This window comes from Epinephelus fuscoguttatus, linkage group LG17 (genome assembly GCF_011397635.1).
Source record: "Epinephelus fuscoguttatus linkage group LG17, E.fuscoguttatus.final_Chr_v1".
NCBI classification, from domain to species: Eukaryota; Metazoa; Chordata; class Actinopteri; order Perciformes; family Serranidae; genus Epinephelus; species Epinephelus fuscoguttatus.
The window spans coordinates 30,564,230-30,587,337 of NC_064768.1; the positions used below are offsets into that span (position 1 = coordinate 30,564,230).

A 23,108-nucleotide genomic window follows, 5' to 3' on the forward strand; every position below is an offset into this window, starting at 1 on the left:
TACAACAAGCCAAGAAGGGCGGCATAAATGCGTACATCTCGAGCAGTCAAGAGCATGAGCCTCTTGTCCATGAGTAGATGCACGCTTCCTGCTTCCTTTTAAGCAGTGATCCAGTTGGCGGGTGTAGCTTGGCATCAATAATAGTCTAACTAATTGTTCAATACTGGTAGCTAATCTGAGCTAGTTTACAATACAACAAGCCAAGACGGGTGCCATAAATGCGTACATCTCGTGTAGTCAAGAGCACGAGCCTGTTGTCCATGAGAAGATGCACAGTTTCTTTGACGCTTTTGTTCCTTTCTTTGGTTGGCGGATGTAGCGTGGTAGAGAGAAGATTGATTTAAGCGCACACACTCAGTTACTTCATTAAGTTTGTCTGGCCACGACCATCAACATCTACAGCTAAGTACTTGGTATTGTATGCTACTGATGTGAGATGATGTTAGTCATTTTTGCCATTACAGATTGTATGTAAATGGCCTGAATTTCCTTAGTTACTGCATTTTTAAAGAGACTATTCAGCATCATAGTGGCATTCATTGTAACACGTAGGTGCTAATGTGTTCTGCCGTCGCTGTTGCTGGAAATATGAACCGTCTCTGTGTGCCAGAAGATTTTCAGCCAAGAAAATTAAGACGCTGTTCATGAATTGATTGAACCACTGTTGTGTGACTCGAATTTGTGATGGAGAGCAGCGAGACAGGCTCCTTTTCTTCTTTTTTTTTTACCTGAAATGTAACAGATTATTATGTTGTGGTGTTCAAAGTGTCGGCTGCATTATGCTTAATAACCTTCATTGGCTCTGCTCTCATTTATGTCCCATTTTTCTTTGCTGTATACTATTATTTGCTGCTTCAAGGACTCAATTTCCTGAAAGACATCCATTACAGTTTCTAATATAATCTTGAAGGGAACCTATTATGCCTATTTTCAGATTCACACTTATTTGAGGATTTAATAGTCAAAAAACACTTTATTTTCCTCATGCTGTCTGTGTTAGAACACCTGTATTCACCGTCTGTCTGAGACGCTTTGTTTTGGCGCCTGTCTCTTTAAGCACCCTTCCCAAAAATGCCCAGTCTGCTGTGATTGTTTAGAGTTTTCCCCTGCATCGTCACTGTAGCTAAGGAATGATTTTGACGGAATATAGTGGCGATTTCTTCCATGACAAATCACCAATAAATGCGTCTGAACACAGCAAGACATGTTCCAGCAAGAACATGATCCGAAAACAGAGAGCAATCAACAAAATCTGTATTCAAGATTGCATGTTTTCCTGGCGTTAGCATGGAGCTACATGTAGCAGTGTGGGCTACGTAATGTAAACGCTTGCAGTAGTGTGCCTGGAGCAGATGACCTTATAGAGGAATCTGTCATGAGCTGACATCATCGTGCCTGAAAAGTACAAAACACTGTCGGAAACAGCATCCGAACAATCTGAAACCTAAAACTTTGGCCACGTCTGATATGAACGTCCGACACTGTAACATTAAATGTATCACAGAAAACAAGGAAAAGCAAGACAGGTCCCCATGAATTTTGAGATGCGCACACACTCACAAAGGTTTGCAGTAGACATTCAGAGCAAAGATAATCTCACTCCTTTGTGCCATTCTGCTGCACATCACCTCTGTGCCATTCACCTTCCCTGTCACTCTGTCGTCCCGTCCTCACAATAGGCACCAGGGATGTTCGAGGATAATCAAAACCAAAGATAACATCTGCATAACACTGGCAAGATGCTTTGAGATAGCCCTAGAAATTACAACCACAGCCTCTAACACCATCACAGCGCGCGCGCACACACACACACACACACACACACACACACACACACACACACACACCGTCTGTTCATTTCACTTGATATTGATCCCACCAGTCTAATCTCCCAAGTTACTGATGCCCTTACCTGATACAGAGGAGGGAGAATGTATAGATTGTTGTACAGTCACAGATAGAGAGATACTAACTCTCTGGGTGTGTGTGTGTGTGTGTGTCTGTGTGTCTGTGTGTGTGTGTGTGTGTGTGTGAGTATTCCGTTGCAGCCATATAATTATGTACTATACTTACAAACGCAAATGAAATGCATGAAACAGTCGAGCAGAGTGGAGGGGATCAAACAGCTTATCCTCCTCACGTCCATTTTTGCAATTTTCTCCCCAAATTATGTGATTGAAATCAGTTGCCATGGAAACAGGAGATTTGGGGTGACTGGATTCGTGTTAGATTGGCAGCAGAGAATGCATGCTTAACATATAGGTGTGTGTTTACTGTATTATGTATTGGTAAACGCCAGATTGATGTTGTCATTGTCTAATTGAAACTTTGCGCACACTGGTTAGTGGACCGGCCTGGCTCCCCACCATCTTATTTGTTAATGTTAATGTGACTTTTTCTAATTGCTTTTCATTTGCAGCCATAATCACAGCTTTGTTAATTACATGAATATTTCAGAGCCAAGCTCATTACGGGACCCAGCATATTTCCTTCTTTTTTCTGGCACGCGCTCCGTGACACTCACTCTGTCTTCCTCTCGTTTACATACACACACACACACACACACACACACGCACACACGCACACACATGCGGACACACCCAAAGTGTTTGATTTAGCTAATTAATGCAGGACTTATTGACCACTCTCAGCTGCACCTCACATTTTTAAACTCTCTTTTAGTCTCACATCCTCACACTCATAGTGTTACTCTCTCACAGGAATGCTGCATGTGTAGGTCACCTAAGGCAGCCTTAAAGGGACAGTTCACGTCCAAGTCATATTTTTTCTCTTACTTGTGGTACTGTTTATGAGTCTAGATTGCTCTGTTGTGAGTTGCAGAGTGTTGGAGACATCAGCTGTAGAGATGTCTGCCTTCTCTTGAGTATAATGGAACTAGATTGCACTCAATATGTGGTGCTCAAAGCGCCAAAAAATAGATTTTAAAAACTCAACAGCAACTTCTCTTTCGAGAAATCATGCTCTGGTTTCTCAAAGTAGTTGCTGAACAATTTTCTTTCCACCGAACTCTATCTCCCAGCTGCATCACAGTGCAGAAGAAAGCGTGAATCTACATATAGACAGGAGACTTGAACGCTTGACAGTGCAAGACGTAAACATTAATGGTGTCCTTCTCAGCTGAGCTGTAACATCAGCTAACTCAGTGGTGCTAGCAGTGGATGCACTCTTTCTTCCACACAGTGGTGGGTGTAGTTCAGTAGCAGCAATATAGTTCCTTTATGAAACTGCTCACAACAAGGTCTATGAATCATCTTGAGTAACCACATCAGAATTTCAGGAGAGAGACATTGCTGTTGAGCTTTTCAAATGTATTTTTTCAGCGCTTTAAGCACCACAAGAGTGCCATCTAGTTCCATTATACTCAAGAGCAGGCAGACATCTCGATGATCAATATCTCCAACACTTGGCAACTCAAACCCGAACAGTCTAGATTGATAAATAGCACTACAAGTGAGAGGGGAAAATATGTATTTCTGATCTGGGGGGTGAACTGTCACTTTAATGTACATAAGAATGTGTTGAAACGCTACATTAGAGCTTCTGTTCCTGCAACAAACTGGGATCCAAGCCCACTTTTCATGCCTGTAGCTAGACCTGTGTGTCAGGGAGGACATACGGCGCACTCAGGCTTACCTGCAGAGCACTAAGTCAGTTTCAATCACATATGCACAGGTTACGCACTATTGCATGGCTGCTTAGCATTTGAATGGGGAGAGCCATATGGAGTCGTTCGCACTTGAGAATCTTATTTGGCCGACATGCTTCATCACCCCCATTAAGGCTTCCTTTTATCCTTTGTCTCACCCTTTTGATCTTTCTCTCTCTCTCTCTCTCTGTCTGTCTGCAGGTCTTCCAGCCCTAGTTGTAGCAGTGTCGGTGGGTTTCACCAGAGCGAGAGGTTACGGCACAGCCAGCTAGTGAGTACCGCTTCCCTACCCCCTGCCCTGTGCCTCACACCAATCATGACCGGTTTTGAAAATCACCACTCAATATCAGCACCGCTCCATCCAGTGCCCTCTCTGACCATTCCAAGCATACCAAAGTTTTCCCTTTGCTGCTTGAAATACTGCATCCTCACTTTTTATTCCTGAAGGTTTCAAGCTGAGGTCTATTCCATAAATTTGTATTTTTATACATTTTTTTATAACATACCAGAGGTGGTTATTGATTCAGAGGAGGCTCTGCCACAAACAGCTGAATGCATAAACTCTGAATGTATTTCTCACATTATTCATATCAACAAAACAATCAGTTTTTCCCTCCCTCCATCTATTCATCCAAGTTTCCATAACCGCTTATTCCTATCCTGTGTCACAGGGGGACTGAAGCGTCTCCCAGCATGCACTTGGTGAAATGCAGAACTCATCTGTGTTGTTCATTTAATGGTTGCAAGACAATGTTGTTAAAGCCAGTTTTAAGAGGGGTTATTAAGATTCTATTAAAAACACATTGAAGCCCCTAAAAAGTAGCTTTAAATCCTGAAGTATTTCTCTGCAACTTTAAATATTCATGACTAAACAGTCCGAGTTGAAGTGGGGAGAAGCATCATTAAGAGTTAAAACGGTCATAAACTCAGCTAATTTGCCTCCTCAGAACTGTTTGGGGTAACACCGGCAATATCAGCAATACTTGTTAACACGTTTTTATTCAAATGATGCTGTGATTGGTACATCACCTTTTTCCAACTCAGCCACTGTAAATGTTCCGTATGCAACATTCAGAGCTTTAATAAAGCAACAAACCACTCATCTAAATGTTGCCTGATGCGCCTGATGCACCTGAACACCATTGCAGACTAAGTAAACACCCTTATGGCAACGGCACTTACCCCAGATCCCAATCTGATCGAACATTTCAGGGACATGCTGGTACCCCAGAGGTATCCCCGATCCAAGGTGGGGGCTCCTTGGACCGGACTTGGCTCTGACCTGTCAAGGCATGGACACAGGACCTCTGGGGTTGTCCCTTGGTGTCTGGCACCAGGGCGTTGGCTTCAGATCTTTTGGGTCCTGTGGGTTGTGAGGTGGCGTAACAGCACGTCCCACAGATGTTTCATCACACTGGGATTTGGGGAATTTGGAGGCCAGGTGAATGCCTTTAGGTCTCTGTCATGTTCCTCGGGCCACTGAGCAGTTTTTGTGGTGTGGCAGGGTGCCATTGCCATGAGGGGGTTTACTTGGTCTGCAACAGTGTTTGGGTGGGCGGAGTGTGTCAGGTAGCATTTACAAGAATGCCAGGACCCAAGGTTTCCCATTGGAATATTGCACTGTAACAAGGTGATCAATGCTACTCACTTCACTTGTCAGTGGTTTTAATGTTTTGGCTGATCTGTGTATATCCCACTGGCTAGCTCATCACTGACGCTTTGCACTGCGCTCATACAGTGGTTACCGCTGATTCTGGGATGGCGTTGCTTCAGAAGCATTGCGCCCATCCTCCTGTTCCCACCCGGTTAATATTGTTAGCTCTGTTAGCATTGTTGCCGTTGTTTAGTGCTGTTTATGGATTTAGCATTGTTAGCTGCTAGCCACCTCCATGTTGAGAACAGTTAGTAGACTATCCCTCCCACAGACTCGGAATCATAGATATGCTCTGAATGTTGCATACAGCTCCCTAAAGCCACACACTAAAGGACCTGACACACCAAGCCAACGATCGGCTGTCGGTCAATGTCTGGCCGTCGGTGCGTGTCTGCCGCCCTTGTTTTTGCAGTGTTTCCCACACAATACGCACTTGTCGGCCCTTGTCAGCTGTTTTTTGGCCGATGAAGCATCGAGCTTGGCGGAGCCTGTCTGTCAGAGAGAAATCAATTTGATTGGCAGTTCACCTCAGTTCAGAGGAGAAATAGAAGTGAGGAAAGCAAACAAATGGCAAAGTCAAGAGGGCATGAGATTGAAACAAATGTGTTTTTCAACATCAGGATGTGATGTCAATGTGCAAAATGGCTAACTAGCATCTTGAATTCGTCCTGACAAAAACAGACTATTACTGTGATAGAGTTATTTCCTCTGTTGAAGGCACAGAGGGTCCCTGCGAGTTGGCCGCTGGCTGTAGCCTTTGTTGCGGAGTCACAGGCAACAGGCATCAGCCTTCATCACTACTGGGCCTTAAACCAGGCAGATAAGCAGGGACAAAAACATGAATGCAGAAATACGTCATGTGAAATAACCATAACTGCTCTGATCTAGGCAGAAAATGTTATGTTTATGTGGGACTTCATCGTATCAGCAAAAGGCTGATTGAGAAGATAGATTTCCGGCACCTTTAATTTAAATTAAAACTCCTCTCACTGAGGTGACAGTCAGTGGGCATATGTAAAGCTTGTTACCTACGTTTTGTTGGCATTGGAGAGCATTTAAAAAGCACTATTTACAATTACTGTTGGGCTCACCATTAAACAAGAAATGACCCACAAAAGCTCCGTTATCCAGTCAATGGTCTAATTGATTCAATGAAAACACATCTTAAAAGATGTTTACAACTGTGTTCCCTCTTACTCTACTTAACATCTCATTAATACGAGGACAGTATATTAGCTTTTGAGCCGCGTGTTTTGCATCTTCCTTTTTATTGAGCTGCAATTAAGACAACATTGGGGTTTCAGTGTGCTCTGATGACATCACTGGAGGACACATTTAAACTCATTAAGTCTCAGGAGCTTTCAAGCCAAATGAAATTTCGCAAGAGCATTTACAGTTGGAGGATATGTTTTAGGTAATGTACATAATAAATTTGCTCGACACTGAGGGCAATATTTACAGAAAGAGGCACTTACCAAGCCATAGCAATGACTGCTTTATCCCTCACTTAGGGAAATTCAAGTAAATGTGATCCTTAATTGGTTGTGTACTTGTTGTGGTGAAGTGCTTGGCACTCACAGAAAGTGAAATGTGAGACCTGAGTGTGGTGAAGTGACGGTTTATACGCCAGCAGTTCTGTGATTTTGCTGCATTTTGTGCTTCAAACACGTCTCTGTTTTTCTTTCTCTCTAGTTGCTGGTTGTCCTTGGAGGGCGGTCTGCTTTATGCCTTCGTTGGGCCCGCTGCTGTCATTGTGTTGGTGAGTCTTTCCAACAATACTCTTTCTTGCTGAGATTCCTTCTCTCTCTGGTCACATTGCATAATTCTACAAACATTCTTCTAAGTTAGCCTCCGAGCGAAGGGCTTTAAAGCAGCTACAGCTGACCTTTGAGGATTTTTCTTTCTCCCTTTCACTCCCCCCAATGCACATGCGAACACATGCACCCCGGGTGTCCACGACAAAATGATGAGATGAGCACTTTGATCTTTGTGTTTAAAAATGCCAGCCCAGAAACACTAAAATATATTCCAGCAGACAAGAGCTTCCCAGCAATGCAACACGTCTGGCCTGAAATCTGAGTCCAGCAGCCAAATCTCTCACTCTTATGTGTGCTTTCAAAGTATGAGTCACTGTACCCAGTGTATTTAAGGATAAATTCTTATTTTAAAAACTTCTTCTCACACATGAATATGTGACTAACAGTGCATACCACAATCATTATAATGTGTCTTTTGTTTGCTTTTGCCAATTGCTATAAAACAGACGTTTTAATGCACAAGAAAATATAGCCCTTTATTGTTCTGCGGCAACATTGACTGCATTGATTGCATCTCAGTGGTGTTTTAATCATCCGTTGTTGTGTGCTGCTGTATGTGGCTGTTTTTAGGATTAGCTAATTTCTCCTAAATGAATCCCTGGGCGGATATTTCCACCAGTAAGCTTAATAAGTCTGGATGGGGTACTGAACTTTAGTTCGGTAATTGCTGCCACTGCTGTTGTTGTTGTTGTGTTTCTGCCCATGCATTTGGATTTTCTTTTCCTCGTTGCTTGCACCCTCTCTGTACAGTATGTCAGAAAGGAAAGCGTGGATCAGACAGCGTCACAGGTGCGCAGAGTGATATGCATGTTTTTGAAGTGAATTCCTGACAAGAGAGCGGCAGTTTGACAGTTTGTTCGAGCTGCAGGGAATATTAGGGATTATATGGTGGTGAATATTCATGGTTATGATAATGTGGTGGCTTTCAATATTACTGTTATTTAAAGGTTTCACGGTCAGGAAACACGGCAAATCACCACTGTCACATTCACACACACAGTAAGAAGGTGCACAAGGTGTTGGTGCTTAAAAAATCCATTGTACGTCCATTTAGAATAGTAGAATTATACATTACAACAACAGAATGGTTGTGTATGTATAGAAGCTCATCGGATACAGTCACTGTGTTAAATCCAAGCATAGTTATCCACATACATGTGTGTCAGTGTTTGGGTATCCTTGGAATGTTTCCAGCTTTCTGCCATCTCTACCTCCACACTGTTGATGTACACTCCACACCCCAGCTGCTATGTAATGGTCCCCGGCCCCCCGGTGTTGTTGCTGGGGCCCCACTCTAACAAACATCTGTAATGAGAGTGGGACGTCGGGCAGAGAAACACAGACCTTCCCACAGGACTCTTCTCTAATTAATGAACCTGGCCCTGGGCAAATAGCAGAGCAGGATGATGCTGACTCACAGAGCCAGGGCCAGACAAGACTGGCATGACAATTGTGCTCGCACAATCTGGCACATCGTAGGTAGTTGTCAGCAGCAGCACACACGTAAGAGGGAAGGAGATCAGAGAGAGAGAGAGAGAGAGAGAGAGAGTTTTTAGCAAATTGCAAAAGCTGCCAGATGTACCGTAGATGGAGCAAAGCTTCAAGTAAAAATCCGGCTTCTGCAAAAGCTGCAAAAAACTGGAAATTCGACTGACCACATGAAAGTCTGACTTTAACTGCTCAACTACTCAGCTCTTTTTTTAGGATTTCCAGCAACCGTGTATTGAATCTATAAAATTTTCCCTGCATAGCCAGAAGCTGCTCTTGGTGACAGATGAAGGAAGGAATCAGAGCAGACATTCAGTTTAGGACCTTGATAAGAATAGGAATTCATCGCATGCACAGTATAGGTATGTACTAGAGCGTGAATGTCATCGCTAATGCACCGCTGACATCCTGAAGAACACTAGCAGATGAATAACCAAACAGAGACTCTACAGGGAAACCCATAACGGGTGGAAGAAAGAGTGCAGATAAATGTTGGAAATCAGGATTAGTGTGTCGCCGGGATAGAAAATCTCCCAGATGGGCAGGATTTTTAAAGAGGAAGAGGTCTACATGTAGCAAGCCTTGGCTCAGATCTGTGTGCCTAATAGAATCTTTGTCACTGGGTCACTATGGCCAGATGTTTGGCAGGCTTAGCTACGAGCTCCTCATTAGTAAGAGAAGCCAGGATGAGAAGCAATAAGTGTTTTTTTTTTTTTCTCTCTCTCTGTTTTTTTTGTTTGTTTGTTTGTTTGTTTTTTGAGGGTATTCACTACAAATGAAAACAAAATCACACCTGGAAGTGATAAAAATTGATGTTTGTTGTATAAATCAGTCAGCACAAAACTCACCTCAATGAACTCACCATTTATAGCAACTGGTTGTACTATTATATATGGCGGACAGGGAGCTTTTAAAGAATCCGAGCAGCGATGATTTAAACCATGGCCTGGGTGAACACTCGATTTTGATTGGCTGTAGGATGTCCATTTATTTGTGATATTGGACGCCTGCTAGGCTGTTTCTAGTAAAACTGTCTGTTCACCTTTGTAAATAGACGTGTTGGCTACATAATATCTCTGTCATTTGTTTGTGAAAGTCTTGACATTGATTTGGGGACAATAATATAGCTGGCTAGTCTTGTTGTCAAATATACCATTTAATTCTGTTTACTTACTTTGAATCTTGCTTGTATAATGTTAGCTTTCTGGCTCATCGCTAAGCCAAAGGGTTCTATGAACTGAGCGGAATACAAATATCTCCCATTGCCCAGACATATCCATGGTTTATAGTGTTTACCTGACCTTATTAAACCTATAGGATGGTTATGATTGTTCCAGGTCTTAGTCAGACCCTCAAGTATTACCAGGTAAACCAAGTTATGACATTTGAAAAAGGTATTGATTGCAAAATTCATGAATGGTCTCATTTGGCAAGTAAGCATGGTACAAGCAGGATGACACTCTTCAAGTTGTCCGTAATCAAGAATTAAAGGACTCTGCTGAGGTTCTGACCTCCCCGTAGTCCATTGATTCCTGATAATGGACGGCTCATCAGTCATTATCCTTCAACTGAAATCAATACAAAATACCACATATGGGGGATGTTGGGGTAGTGAGGGAGCTGCCGCAGTAAACGACGTTGGCATGGCTGTAATCAGGAGACTAAACAGTGGTAGTGTCGGGTTACAGTGCTCGTAATTTACACTTGCTTGGTGATGATTGGTCCTCACTAGCCTCTCAGCTGTGAAAGAGCCAATCATTGTACAGCATACAGCAAACAGATAACGCCTAAAAGACAGTTCAAAAGAATTTTTTTTAACATGGTTTCTAGACCTCAAGAATACACACAGTGTCTTGTAAATTTGGTGCAGTTGATTCATCACATACTGAATGAGTGCTGCGCAGCAACATTGCACTCAGCGCTGCCACTAGTGGTTGGAATGTCTACTGCAGCAATCAATACTCAGATTTACCGTAACATTTGTAATGTTGAATCTGAGGAGGAAAAATGTGTCTGTTTGCACTGAAGGAGAATAGTCACAGACTGTGTGTACAAATGTTACCAGAATACCTGAATGGACCTATTTGTGTTAACATCATTTTTTGACGTTGCTAGGACGCCATGGAATATAGTAGTGTAAATAGAACTGTTGGTCATGGACACCTGGGTACGTCCTCCGCCATGATGTTTTATACACTCGGATATACATAGCCATATTGCTATTAACACACTGTGTGTAAATAGCATCTGCCAAACATGCTTCTAGATCATTAAATCTATCAGTGATTGGCCAAATTGCTGTTGGTTGCGTATCAGTTGTACAGAAGAGGCATAATTATACTGGTTAGATTTGAGTTCACTTTATAAAAAGTACCAGTTCAAGGAACACTGCATCACAAACACGTACACAGTTAGGAGGCTATAGTGTAACGTGTTTAGGAATCATGTCATACATTGTCTTTAGACATTTATGCCATTATGGATTTTCAAACTTGTAAGTAATAGCTGCATGCAGGGAAATCTCTGTATGCTTTTGAAATAAAAATGTCATTAGAATAAGCTTAAAGCTGCTCTTGCATAGGAGGTAGTCTGCCTTGCAGCCCTGACAGCAAAAGCACTGTCACTTTCAGTCTTCAATCAACTGAGATATTAAGAGAAAGAGCAGATGTATATAGAGCAGTGATATAGTGCATGAATTGAATCGCAGCTATTAACTGTCCTCTCTTTCTCAGGTGAATATGCTCATTGGAATCGTGGTGTTTAACAAGCTCATGTCTCGGGATGGCATCTCAGACAAGTCTAAAAAGCAGCGAGCGGGGTAAGATAACTTCCCAAACCCTCTGCACCTCATACACACACACACAAAAGACATCAACACACTCTACCTGCAAAACACACACAGGATACTCAGCCATCCACGCAATTCTTGGTGGGAACCGACTACAGATTTGCTGCATTAAATAAAACTCACTCTCTGTCAGACACAAACTCGGGGAGACAATATTTTCATGGCAACTAACTCGAACTGCTTTCAAGGGTCTCTGAACACACACCTACTTGTGCACCTGTGCCTCCCGTAAAAAGAATCCAAAAATGCGGTCCAATTTGGCAACAAAGCGACAAGACATCTGTTATGTTCTGTTGCTCAGTGAAATCTATCAGCACTTCACTATCGCTTTCACATCTCATATTCTCAGTATTGTGTGACACGGATGAATATGGTGGATATGAAAATCAATGGCAGACGGAAGCCTAATTACATACTGTAAACACCAGCTTTATGTGGGTGAATTCTTGAGCACTTTGAAATCCGTTATTCTCTCAGACGTGTACACACGATATATGCCCACATACAATATATATGCATGCATATGCATCTGCCTACAACATTACTGTAATAAAGCAGTGGGGGGTCGTTTATCATCTTTACTAATCCTATGAGCGGAGATTTCCTCAGCTCTCGCAGCCAAATCCATGTTTTCATTTCCATATCGATTCCATTGTTTCTCTCTGTCGTTACATTTCCTCCAATGTCTGTCTCCTGCACAAATTGAAATTGATCATTTGTGTATAGCTGCAAGGGTTAATCCTACAGATTGGCTCTCTGGGGGGTTGATTAGCTTTTGTTACTCTTTGATGCAACTGAGATTAAACAAGTTGATGTGTACAAACACACGTACACAAACAAACAGATGCACACGTCTTTGTTACGAGCAAAGTCCCCTGTGTTATCTGAGTATATAGCACATTCCCTCGCAGATTCTGAGATGTGTGTGTGTGTTCAGAAGCGCACACATATCTGAGTGCTCCCGCACACAATCGTGTTGCTAACAGGACAGGCTGTCATTAGCGTAATGTATTTCCTTATGAAGCCGTGGGGATGTGGCTGGCACTAAGGCAATGAGCTGTGATGGGACGCTAATGTAGCATAGCCCGTGCATGGCCCCATCATTCTCTACTCGCGATATATATACACACACACATACCAACACACACACTGTTTCTCTCCATCTGAGTAGTCAACTGTAAGTAAACAGCCAAAGTCTTTTTTCTTGCTTTGCACCCTGATAAAGCTCCACTGTGCACCATCCTGCACACACACACACACACACACACACACACACACACACACACACACTGGCAGTGGAATAAGATAGTCGGTGTACTTCCTGTCTGTGTCACTGTAATCTGTTAATCCACATTATTCCGTTGTAACACTGCAATGTCCGTCTCTCACTTTCTCTCCACTTGCTCTGAGTCAATCTTTGTATTCTGACTGTTATTCATTGCTGCTACTTTTTTAAGATCTGGTTTTAATTTGCCTTTCTTTCTTTTCTCCCTCCCCCTTCCCCTTTTTTCTTTCCCCCCCTCCCTCTCTTTGTTGTGTCCACTTTTTCTCCTTTTCTTTCGGTTCTTTTTTTTGCAACTGTGACCGCCTGCACATTCACCTGTTGCCATTTCTGGAACTTATGTTTCCACACATCCCCATCCCCTCCTGTCCCCCCCACATGGTTGTGTGTGTATGTGTGTGTCTGTGTGCACATGTCCTAAAGTGTCCCAGCGGAGGCGCGTAGCCGACTGCTCCTGAAATGCTCCAAGTGTGGCGTGATCTCGAGCACCGCTCTGTCCAGCGCGACTGCCAGCAGCGCCATGTTAGTCCATCTTCATCTTTCTATTTTTTTCCTCTCCCCCTCCATTCCTCTCTCTGTCTCTCTCTCTCTCTGTCTCTCTGTGTCTCTTACTCTCCATCATCCTCTCTCTCTCTCCTCCATCCTTGTAATCTCTGGCTGTCGGTAATGATGCAGGATGACATTCAGACTTGTCTGGATGAAGAAAAACCAAACTAATGAAAGGCAAAGCACCTGCACTGCAAGCCGCCACTATTTAATGAGAGCATGTTTTGATCCAAAGTGGATTTTCCTCAGGTCGCACTGAGCAAACCTGACCTGTGTCAGACAGTGTTTGTGCTTCATTTTTAGAGTTTGTTTTAACTTGTTTATTGTGCAGTATTGCAGAGGCTTAACACATCAGGCCATTACAATGTCAGGGACAGTGCATGTGTTGCATTATGAAATGTGTTGCTAAACTTTCTGGCTCTCATTATAACATCTCATGTGGTGAACTGTCATCTCAGTTCCACCACCTTTAACTGGTGGTTACAGTGAACGCATCACATTTCAAATGGAGTTAAGGGATGGACTGAGGGAAAACTGTCAAAGCATTTAGGTTAGCTAACATAATCAGCTGCAGGTTTTTCAATCTTATTGTTTAGAGCATTTATTAGAACTGTCACTGCATGTCTAATTGTGCAGAGTGCCACACTGCCTGTGGAAACAGTTTGTCTTTTGTGGCTCTAGGGGAAGATTTGTCACATCGGTATTACAAACATGAGGCAGAGAGTTTGAAAGGTCCAACAAAACATGATATTATCTAGTGTTTTTGCAACTTTTAGTCCCATATTAAGGATTCAAATCAGAATATATTTGCCACAATTTTAAATCTACAGAGCTCCCAAAGGGTCTCAACAAGATTATGTGTGTGTGTGTGTGTTCACTCACACTTTGTGTTAAACTCGCAATATGTTTGTGCTCTCTGAAAATACATTTTGCATTCTCTCACAATACTTTCCTCCTTCCATTCCTTCTGAGCCGCATCTATTTCAGCTAAGCTGCTGCTAGCACAGTGGCCCAGTGTGGCTCAGCTCAGTTAATTTTATTTTGCACTGGGCATTGTTATGTCATTTTTCGATTATATACTTAGACGAATTCTTAGATCACAGTAGCTACTGTAATACCAACGCTCATTCATTGACACTGCATGCTTGTGGGCTACTGTTGGTTATAAATGCAGCAACAATGAGACTCAGTCAGGTGCAGATAGTGAAACACAGAAACAAGCGTTCAGTCAAAATCTTAAGTAGCAGTGCTGCAAAAACACCAAAAGTTAAAGTGAGATCTTTCATGCTATCTCACTAATTAGAGTCGAAAGGAGTCAGACCTGTTACCTGCAACCTGTATGTGGACCTATGCGTAACCTTAATTTCTCCAGTTTTTCTATCTTAACTGAACAGTTTACTATCAAACGCTGCAGTTTTCACCTTGCGCACTGAAGGGAAACTGTTGCAAGGGAATGCAAAAGTATTGCAAGAGAACGTAAAATTTAGTGGGAGAAAACCAAAGAAAAATCTCGTCATGATCGCCTTGAGCGATTTCTACAGGGCTCCGTACAAATCTTCACAAATCTTCCAACTTTATGGGAGTGCATTACAAATTTTTGTGTTTTTCTCTCTGTCATACTTCCAAATACACATATCCAAACATTGCAGCGACAAAATCCTCTGACATACTTTGTGTCGCTGTAAGAGATCATTTAGAATTCAAAATAAAGTAAGGTAATGCAACGTGGAAACAGGCTGCACCTTCTTTTTATATGCCACTTTCTGAACTTAAGTATCACACAATCTCCCCACCAGCATCTAATGGACGTTGATATGCTCGAAGGTGACACTATAGTCTAACAAGAGAAAGATCAAAGACCAATTTCTGTTTGAAGACTTTATTTTGGTCCTCTCAGCAAGAGCGTCGTTGTCATGGTTTCATATTTGCAGCAGCCAGGCTGTTAATGAAAGACCCTCCTCCCGTTTTACTCTTGTAAACAATCCTGTGCATATTTAACTACGTCCTTGTGCAAATCTTTCATTATGGCTTTGTGTTTACTTTGGAGGAGAGCTCTGTTTAAAGCAGGAACTCTGGTCTTAGTTGTGTTGTCGCATGATTGGACGCTAATGGGATGAGATTGCCTATTTGCAGTAACAAGTTTGTATCAGTTTCTTGTTGTCACTGGGAAAACACGGAGGCCATTATTGACTTTATTTCACAGAGCTTTGCTGATCTCAGATCCACCTACATCTTTGCTGAATACATATCAGTAGCTTTCAATGTACTATTTGGCTGGAAGGTCCTTCAAATAATCTGTTTACCCATACTGTGAAAAAGCTCTGAAACAGCAACAACAGAATACAAGAATGCAGCTTAAATGTTGCTGGTATTAAACACTCCTTTATTCTCTATCTATTCTCTATTTATAAATAAGTGTCCTGATAAAGCTTTAAGACTATTTTCTGGGAATTTACTTCCAGAAAGAGATAACCAGCATTCGAAGATTGTGACAAAGCAAGCTTTCCACACATTACTTTGCTCCCAAATGACTTTGTAGCACTTTGAAACAGAACAGCTTATTAAACACACTTATTATATATGGTGAGGTACACCTACAGTATCAGAGTGTGTCTTTTCATATAGCATGGAGGCTGTAACCGTTTCTTTACCAAGCCATACTGTAAAATTACAGTCAACAACAGCTGGAAACTTTACACATTAACAAGAGGACAGCGCAGCTTTGCCTTTATGGCTCTGTTTTCTCTTTTCGTCATCGCCTTTGGACATGTACCTGTAAAGGGACGCGCATATTTCTCAGCGTAGCCAGACAGAGCTGTCCGTCTATCAGACTGACGGTTATAAAACCAGGAATATGTGTTCAAACAGCATGAACATTTTAAATTGGTGTCTGACTCCATAGAGTTACAGATGCACACACACACACACCACCACACACACTCCTTCTTCAGAAAGCCCCCATGTCAGTACTTGTCAATGGCCTGTCTTCCCCCTCCTTCTTGGCCCCCTGCCTATCGTCTCACAGTCCACCAGCATGACAATTTGTGCACATCAACCATGTAATTGTGAGCAATTGTCAGTCTCATAACTATCTACATGATTACACATCATCTTCCACTTCTCAGTTGGAATATTAAGTGTGGTACAAACCTCAGTGTGCCAGTCAGTTTCAAATTGCCCACCACTGAATCTATGACTGATCTGTGTGTCGGGGGCGGGGGGGTGAGAAGTGGAGTTATGGGACTTAGCAGAGCTGGCTGGTCTGCTCTGAGACTGAACCCCTTGTTCCTTCTCCCTCTGCGCCCCTCCTCTACCCCTCTCTGCGTCTGCCTCCCTTTCTCTTTCTCTGACAGGGCGTCTCTGTGGAGTTCCTGTGTGGTTCTTCCCCTGTTAGCGTTAACCTGGATGTCAGCAGTGCTGGCCATAACCGACCGGCGCTCCACACTCTTCCAGGTGATGTTTCTCAGCAACACTAGCAGACGCTCACATGCTGTAACCTGTAACACAAACATGTACACCTGTGATGCATCATAGAAAGCAGCTTTGAAATGGTGTACAACACAATAAAGTACAATTCTGATCATCACTGAAAAATTATGACACAAAGAAGCGTACAGTGTGTCAGGATCATGAGCACAGACACAGTGTATGAATGAAAGTATGAACGGCTGCAGTGATTTATTATGAATAAACATGACTTGGCTGACTCACTTAATTCCCATATCACTGTTTCTCTAATGATTACTGAGTCATTTCACTCCAGTATTACAGCAATGCTGGATATGATAGCACAATGGTTTGCAAAGCAGGTGCTGCAGAATGCCACAAGATTTAGACTTCTTTTTTTTTCAAGCACTTTTTTACCTTTCAGCTTTTCACCACATCACAAAACAAGGCAACATTTTTATATTCCATTTTCAACTGTATCAAAAGAGGGAAAAATGTCACCGTAACAAGATGCTAAATGCTAAACTTTGCAATTATACCACAGCTGAGAATGGTAATGACGCCTCAGGGTTGCTGGTTGTCATGGCAACGCGACACACTTTCTGGCTCGGTGAGTTTTCCAGGTGCACACAAGTCAGGAATAGCTGACTGTCAGAGCAGTGATGGAAAGATTTGTCGCTATAGCCTGCTCAAAGAGAAACGCTGTTACATCTCAGCCCTCGACGCAGTTTGAAACAGCTCAACCTTCCGGCCAAAAGAACTAAGATCAGTTTGTAGCATGTAAGCAGCTGCAAGCTTACGGCTTTCTGTGGTGAGGAGAGGTTAGCTGTCCCACATTAGATGTTTCTGTTGTTGGGAAAAACTGTCAAATGCAGCCGTGGTGCCAAATATTGACATAAGTTGACTTGTGATATGTGTGTAGAGGCATGGTCGTGGAGTCTGTGTGAGGGGGCCTGGAAAACAAAAATCACTTTGAATGGGTTACTTTGCACAACAGCTGGATTCTCATGATGTCACAGGATCAGACAAGCATTGGGGGATTACAAGATGATCTGGAGATCCATCTTATCAGACTTCAAGTAATGCGTTTGTGTGTTAACCACAGTGGTTCTGACCAGTCAGTGTGTTGTTAGGAGGCACTGGCAGCTACAGGCAAAGTTTTACAGGTGTGCCACTTTAACTCATGGGCTTTCTGCTCCCAACATGGCAGCTTGATTGGAAACTTTCTCCGATATTGCAAAAATAGTTCATTAGAATGAGCTTCTGAAAACATTTGAGGTGAAAAATAAGCCGCGCAATTGCTAAATCAGTTTTATGTCAGATCATCTACGGTTAGTGTGAAAGATTTCCAGGTGTGCCAAGGCGTTTTCATCCCAACTCATCAAGTCACCGCTTTGTCAGTGGATCCAAACATCAAAATGTGACGCGCTCGATGGCCTCCTGCATCAGTTTTGGACGTTCTAGGACAGTTTGTCGGTTTGCGCTTCACGTTACGTGCATTGTGTCTTTTCAAAATACGCTTCTGCTTGTTACATGCATACAGTCTTTCTCTAAATAAACTTAAAATGTACATAAAACATCTAATTTCTACATTTATTTTCTGAAGTTCAGGTAACAAAAGCAAGTGGTTTGGTTTACAAAAAACATCATGGGTTTGCTTAATAAACACGGTTGTCACTAACGTCATGTAACATTAAGTGACATGTTTTAAGTGACATGTTATGTGACATACATCACTACTGTAGCGTGTTACACATTTTAGCACACTACTTTTTTATTAAAATAACACAGCTGCCTTTTGGTTTCACACAGGAATAGAACAGCAGGCTCCCAGGTCAAAGTCCCGAGTGTGTTTGACCAGTCCTACCCCCCATAGGGACTTTGTCCCTTTTTAAACTACAGTAGTTGCCGGCAGCATTAAAAACTGCCGCAGGCTGGGGCGTTTCATGATGCCACGAAAGGTGCCTTTGTGCGTCGCTATCTGACGTGGATGTCCATTGACAAAGTGATGTTATTTGATGAGTTGAGTTGTTTCCTGTTGCATCAACAATTGCTGATGCCTGGTGTGTATCATACTGCTGCAAAAGGTGTCAGGATCTGACACTGTGATCACTGTGCAGCGGTATTTGATGAGTTGAGAATGGGAAAAGGCTGGAGAGTCTGTCTATAGTAGCCTGACCTCAGCTTTATGCAAAGGGTGAGTGGACGCCTCGTCTCTCGTAACACAACAGGATGCTTCCAGAATGCACTGCACAGCTGTTTACTTAGACAGTGAATGGGAAGCGTGGAAATGATAGATCCTGTGGACACATGCCATGACACACAGCAGGAGCTTTTGGTTAAAAACAACAATAGCAGCTCCTCAGGAGGGTAACATAGACGCTGCTATAGTATAGCTATAGAATTTCTTCACTGGAGGAAGAGCGAAGAACGGCATCGAAAGCTTTTCTAAATGCAAAAGATGTTCTTGCTCTTCTCCTGACTGTGATAGTTGGTGATAGACAGATGATTCATCCAATCAACTACCAAGTATTTTTTGAAAATGCCTGCCATTTTCCAAACAGTTTCCAATGATTGCTTCTAAGATGGTCCTGTGTAACAAACTCTTTTACGTGTCAGGTTAATAAATTGTTTGGGAACAACTGCAATAAAATAAAAATGTGCAAAAATTCACAAGTAAATCTTGCTGGTCTCTTTCAGGTCCTGTTTGCTGTCTTTGACTCTGTCCAAGGTTTTGTCATCATCACCGTCCACTGTGCAATGCGCCGAGAGGTGAGTCTGGTCTCCTTTTGCTAAGTAGCTGTACTGTATGCATCCCAGACATGTTGAGTTCATGCATTTATAATTCAGCACCACCGCAGTGACCTAAGCGACACTCACACCCTTCGACAGGTGGGATCTGTGTTCACAAATGTCACATTAGTTTCCGGGTCAGTCTGAGGTCACGGCAGAACACAAGCGAATCAGACATGAGGAGGGATTAGCACAGTATTTATGTCCTATGTTGCAGCGCTTCTTCTCCATAATGCAGTGTGATAGTGAAGTATTGTCCGACTGATCCAAGGCTGCTTTAAGGAGCTTACTGAGATGCTGTATGGAATAAGACGATAAGTCCCTAACTAATACCCTCTAGTGCCATTTTGCTACAGGCTTTGCAGTGGCCCCCTGGGATGCTGAATTTCAATCTCATTGTGCACATACATGTAGTCGTGCCCTTGAGACAGACATTTCCAGGCACACGCGTTCATTTTTCCATGAGCTAACTCCCTACTGCACTCACTACAATTAATGGATTTACAATGTCATCGTTTTTCCATAGCTGTAAATGTGTTGCTGATGCATGTACACCACACACAGCCCTGCCTATATCCAGGAGATCATTATGATATTGAATGCACTGCATAGTGTAAGTGAATTCTTAAATGCTTGGAATGCTTAGCTGCATTAAATCAATATCACAAAAGCGGCAGGGATCAGGGTACAGTAAATCCAGGAATTATTTATTGTAAATGTATGAAAATCCCCTGCGTAAATCCTTCGTAGCTGCTGAACAACAGGCAGAAGGGAGAGCCATACCAGAGGGAGGGAGGGGAGGAACAAGGGGAGAGTGAGGAAGCATTACGGTGCAAAACAAGAGAGGAGGCGGCACAAAGTGTGATGTTATGTGAAGTAAAGTACAGACACAAAACGTGCCGGTGAGCGTCGCGCCATGTAGCGCTCCTCGATAGCACCAGCTGTGTGTAAGGGCGCGGCGGCGAATGAAAGGACGGCGGCGTTGGCGGCACAGACGGCCTGCTGAGATCAGTCGGGGAGCAGATGAACATGTGTGCATTGTGAGGTGTTGTGATTAGGAGGCAGCAGGAGAGAGGAGTCGTGAAGGAGGGGTATACTGCAAGAAAGGGTGAGGGAGGGACTTTGTTAAGTGAGTAGAGATGAAGGGGAGGAAGGAGGGTGGAAGACAAATTGCGTGCAGAGATCTGTGGGAGAAAAAACATGATTCAAGAGCGAAGCAGGGGCTGGTGGTAGGGGAGGATGAAATAGAGAGGTAGGTGGGGAGAGAGGTACGGACACATAGAGGGGGCTCTTCACTTTGAAGTCAGAATGAGCTGCACTGCCAACACACACTAATGGGAACGAGAACAAATGCCACCGAGGATGAGCATGGACATAAAGAGAAGAGACGGATGCAGGGAAACAATGCAGGCAATACCCATACCCATGCAGTATTAATCAGACATGGATTCTACTCCAATCCTCTCCATTTGTAGCGGCACAAACACATAGATGAGACCACCCAGTGAGAGTGAAGATGCTCTCGTTCGCTCCTCCACTGCTTCTTACACAAGCACTCTTGTTTCCACCCATGAGATTCTTATGGGATTTGACAGCAGCAACATTGAGAAATGATGTTGCTCCTCAGCAAGTAACCAGGGTATCTATAATACAGAGCCCGACGGGGGGAAAGAATCTCAGAGTTGGCTGAGAAACATAATGCAGGGATCCATTTGATTTGAGCTGTGTTGCGAGAACTCCTCCTTGGACGGTAGGTTTGGGTGTGTGTTTGCCGTTTGTGGGAGGATAAAGAAAAACAATATGACACGGGGAAGGCCCATGGGTCGGAACATCTATATACTGTACTGTTGGTTTTAATTTGGGCCGAGCACCACTGATCTCACAAGGCTCAAATAGGCCACTTTGAAGAGCTGCTGTGTGCTCTCTGCACCAATCCTCTGACTGTTACATAAGCTACAAGCTGAGCTACTTTGCGAAGAACATAGCTTTTCCGTTTACTTTGCCATTTTCACATAATTTAGTATTCACTGAACATCTGTCATTGCAGCGATAAAGACGGAGAATATGAAATGTCTGAGGGAGTGAGTTCCCCCATGCTCCAACATTTGCCAAACTAACTTAAGCAAAAGTTCCTCCACTAACTTCTCTCCTTTGCATCCTCCCTTCCTCTCCTTCATCATTCTTTCCCCGGCTCCTACTTCTCCTCTCTGTATTCATCCTCCCCCCCCCCCCCCCCGTCCCTTATTCCCCCCCTTCAGGTGCAGGACGCGGTGCGCTGTAGGATGGGGGGATGTAAAGACGACAGCGAAAACTCACCAGACTCCTGCAAGAATGGACAGGTGCAGATCATGGTGAATAGCATTCCATTTCATCCCACATTGCAGTCCATTAGCCGCAGGACCAACATTAACCAGGCTGGAGCTTTCTGCAAGCTTCAGCTCCAGTAACAGGAAGCATGATTGCCATTACTGTAGCGATCAAACTCATACCTCGCTCTCTTCTTTTCCTTAAGCATTTTTTTTTTACTTCATTATTGTAAATGCATTATGCATCTTCACATTTAATTTTCCCCAAAATGTTTGATTTCACTCCTCATAGAAATGCAATTTCACTCCCAGCCTGAAACTAACTTTAAATAGTGCTACATATATAAGTGGACATGAAAAGTTGTCAAATACCACTTCTGTAACAACACTGCAAAAATTAATATCAATGCATTTTTGACATTCACAATGTAAGCTGCCCACAGCATTTCATGTTTTACTAAAACATACACCTCAGCACTTTGTATTTACTTTTAACCTAAACTTCTCCCTCTTTACTTGAAGAGCGCAGAGCTCTCGTAAGGTTATTGTACGTGTTCCAAATGTGGCTAATAGTGTGATAAATCATACGGACTTGAACTGCCGTGCCAATGTCAATACGGTCACACTGCTACTACGAGAGCATGAGCGAGTCTCACAACGCCATTCCCTTTATTTCTCCCTCAGACCTGTTTGCGGTAACGATTATGGCTTTCTGAACGCCCCTCTGAGGTTATCAAGATTAAACTTTGGAGCCATCATTCTGCTCGGGGAAGCCATTATGACACATTCTCTGTCTCTGTTTTCATAACCGAGAGGAACATTTATAGTCTAACTGTGCTTATTTAATTTTCGGTTAAACATATTGTTATAATACACACAGCTCGTTGCTATGCCGACTAATGCTCTATTAAGAAAGGCAGCTGGTAAACCTCAAAAGGGGGAACTGTAATGCTAATTTTTGGCTTTATATTTGTATTTTGCGCTTCTACTGGAACATGTTTGTATGCTTTAATGTTTAAAAAGACATTATTTCATCTTACTGTCTGGGCTGAGACAGCTGTGTTCACCCTCACATCTAAGACGCCACATTATACTGGCTGTCTCTTCAAACACCCCTTCCCAAAAAGCCTAGTATGCTCTGATTGGTCAGTATTTCTGGGTCTTATGTATCTCGACGTCTCTGTATCGTCATTGCAGCCTCAGGATGACTGTAACAGAGTTTAGGAGCACTTCCTACTGTGGAAAATCAACAATTAAAGC

General features: G+C 42.9%; 1 protein-coding gene across 2 annotated transcripts in view; it reads left to right on the top strand.

Annotated features, from left to right (window-relative positions):
* The window catches only part of adgrb2 (adhesion G protein-coupled receptor B2), a 316,757-nt gene that overhangs the window by 263,062 nt on the left and 30,587 nt on the right, over positions 1 to 23,108 (top strand). The window contains exons 21-27 of one of the 2 annotated variants that reach the window (XM_049602672.1): positions 3,869 to 3,938; positions 7,014 to 7,080; positions 11,359 to 11,444; positions 13,180 to 13,278; positions 16,656 to 16,755; positions 19,450 to 19,521; positions 21,801 to 21,893. In XM_049602672.1, the coding sequence (XP_049458629.1) occupies positions 3,869 to 3,938; positions 7,014 to 7,080; positions 11,359 to 11,444; positions 13,180 to 13,278; positions 16,656 to 16,755; positions 19,450 to 19,521; positions 21,801 to 21,893 (587 nt within the window). The remainder of the gene's footprint in view (positions 1 to 3,868; positions 3,939 to 7,013; positions 7,081 to 11,358; positions 11,445 to 13,179; positions 13,279 to 16,655; positions 16,756 to 19,449; positions 19,522 to 21,800; positions 21,894 to 23,108) is intronic. The other variant, XM_049602673.1, reaches the window with a different exon arrangement.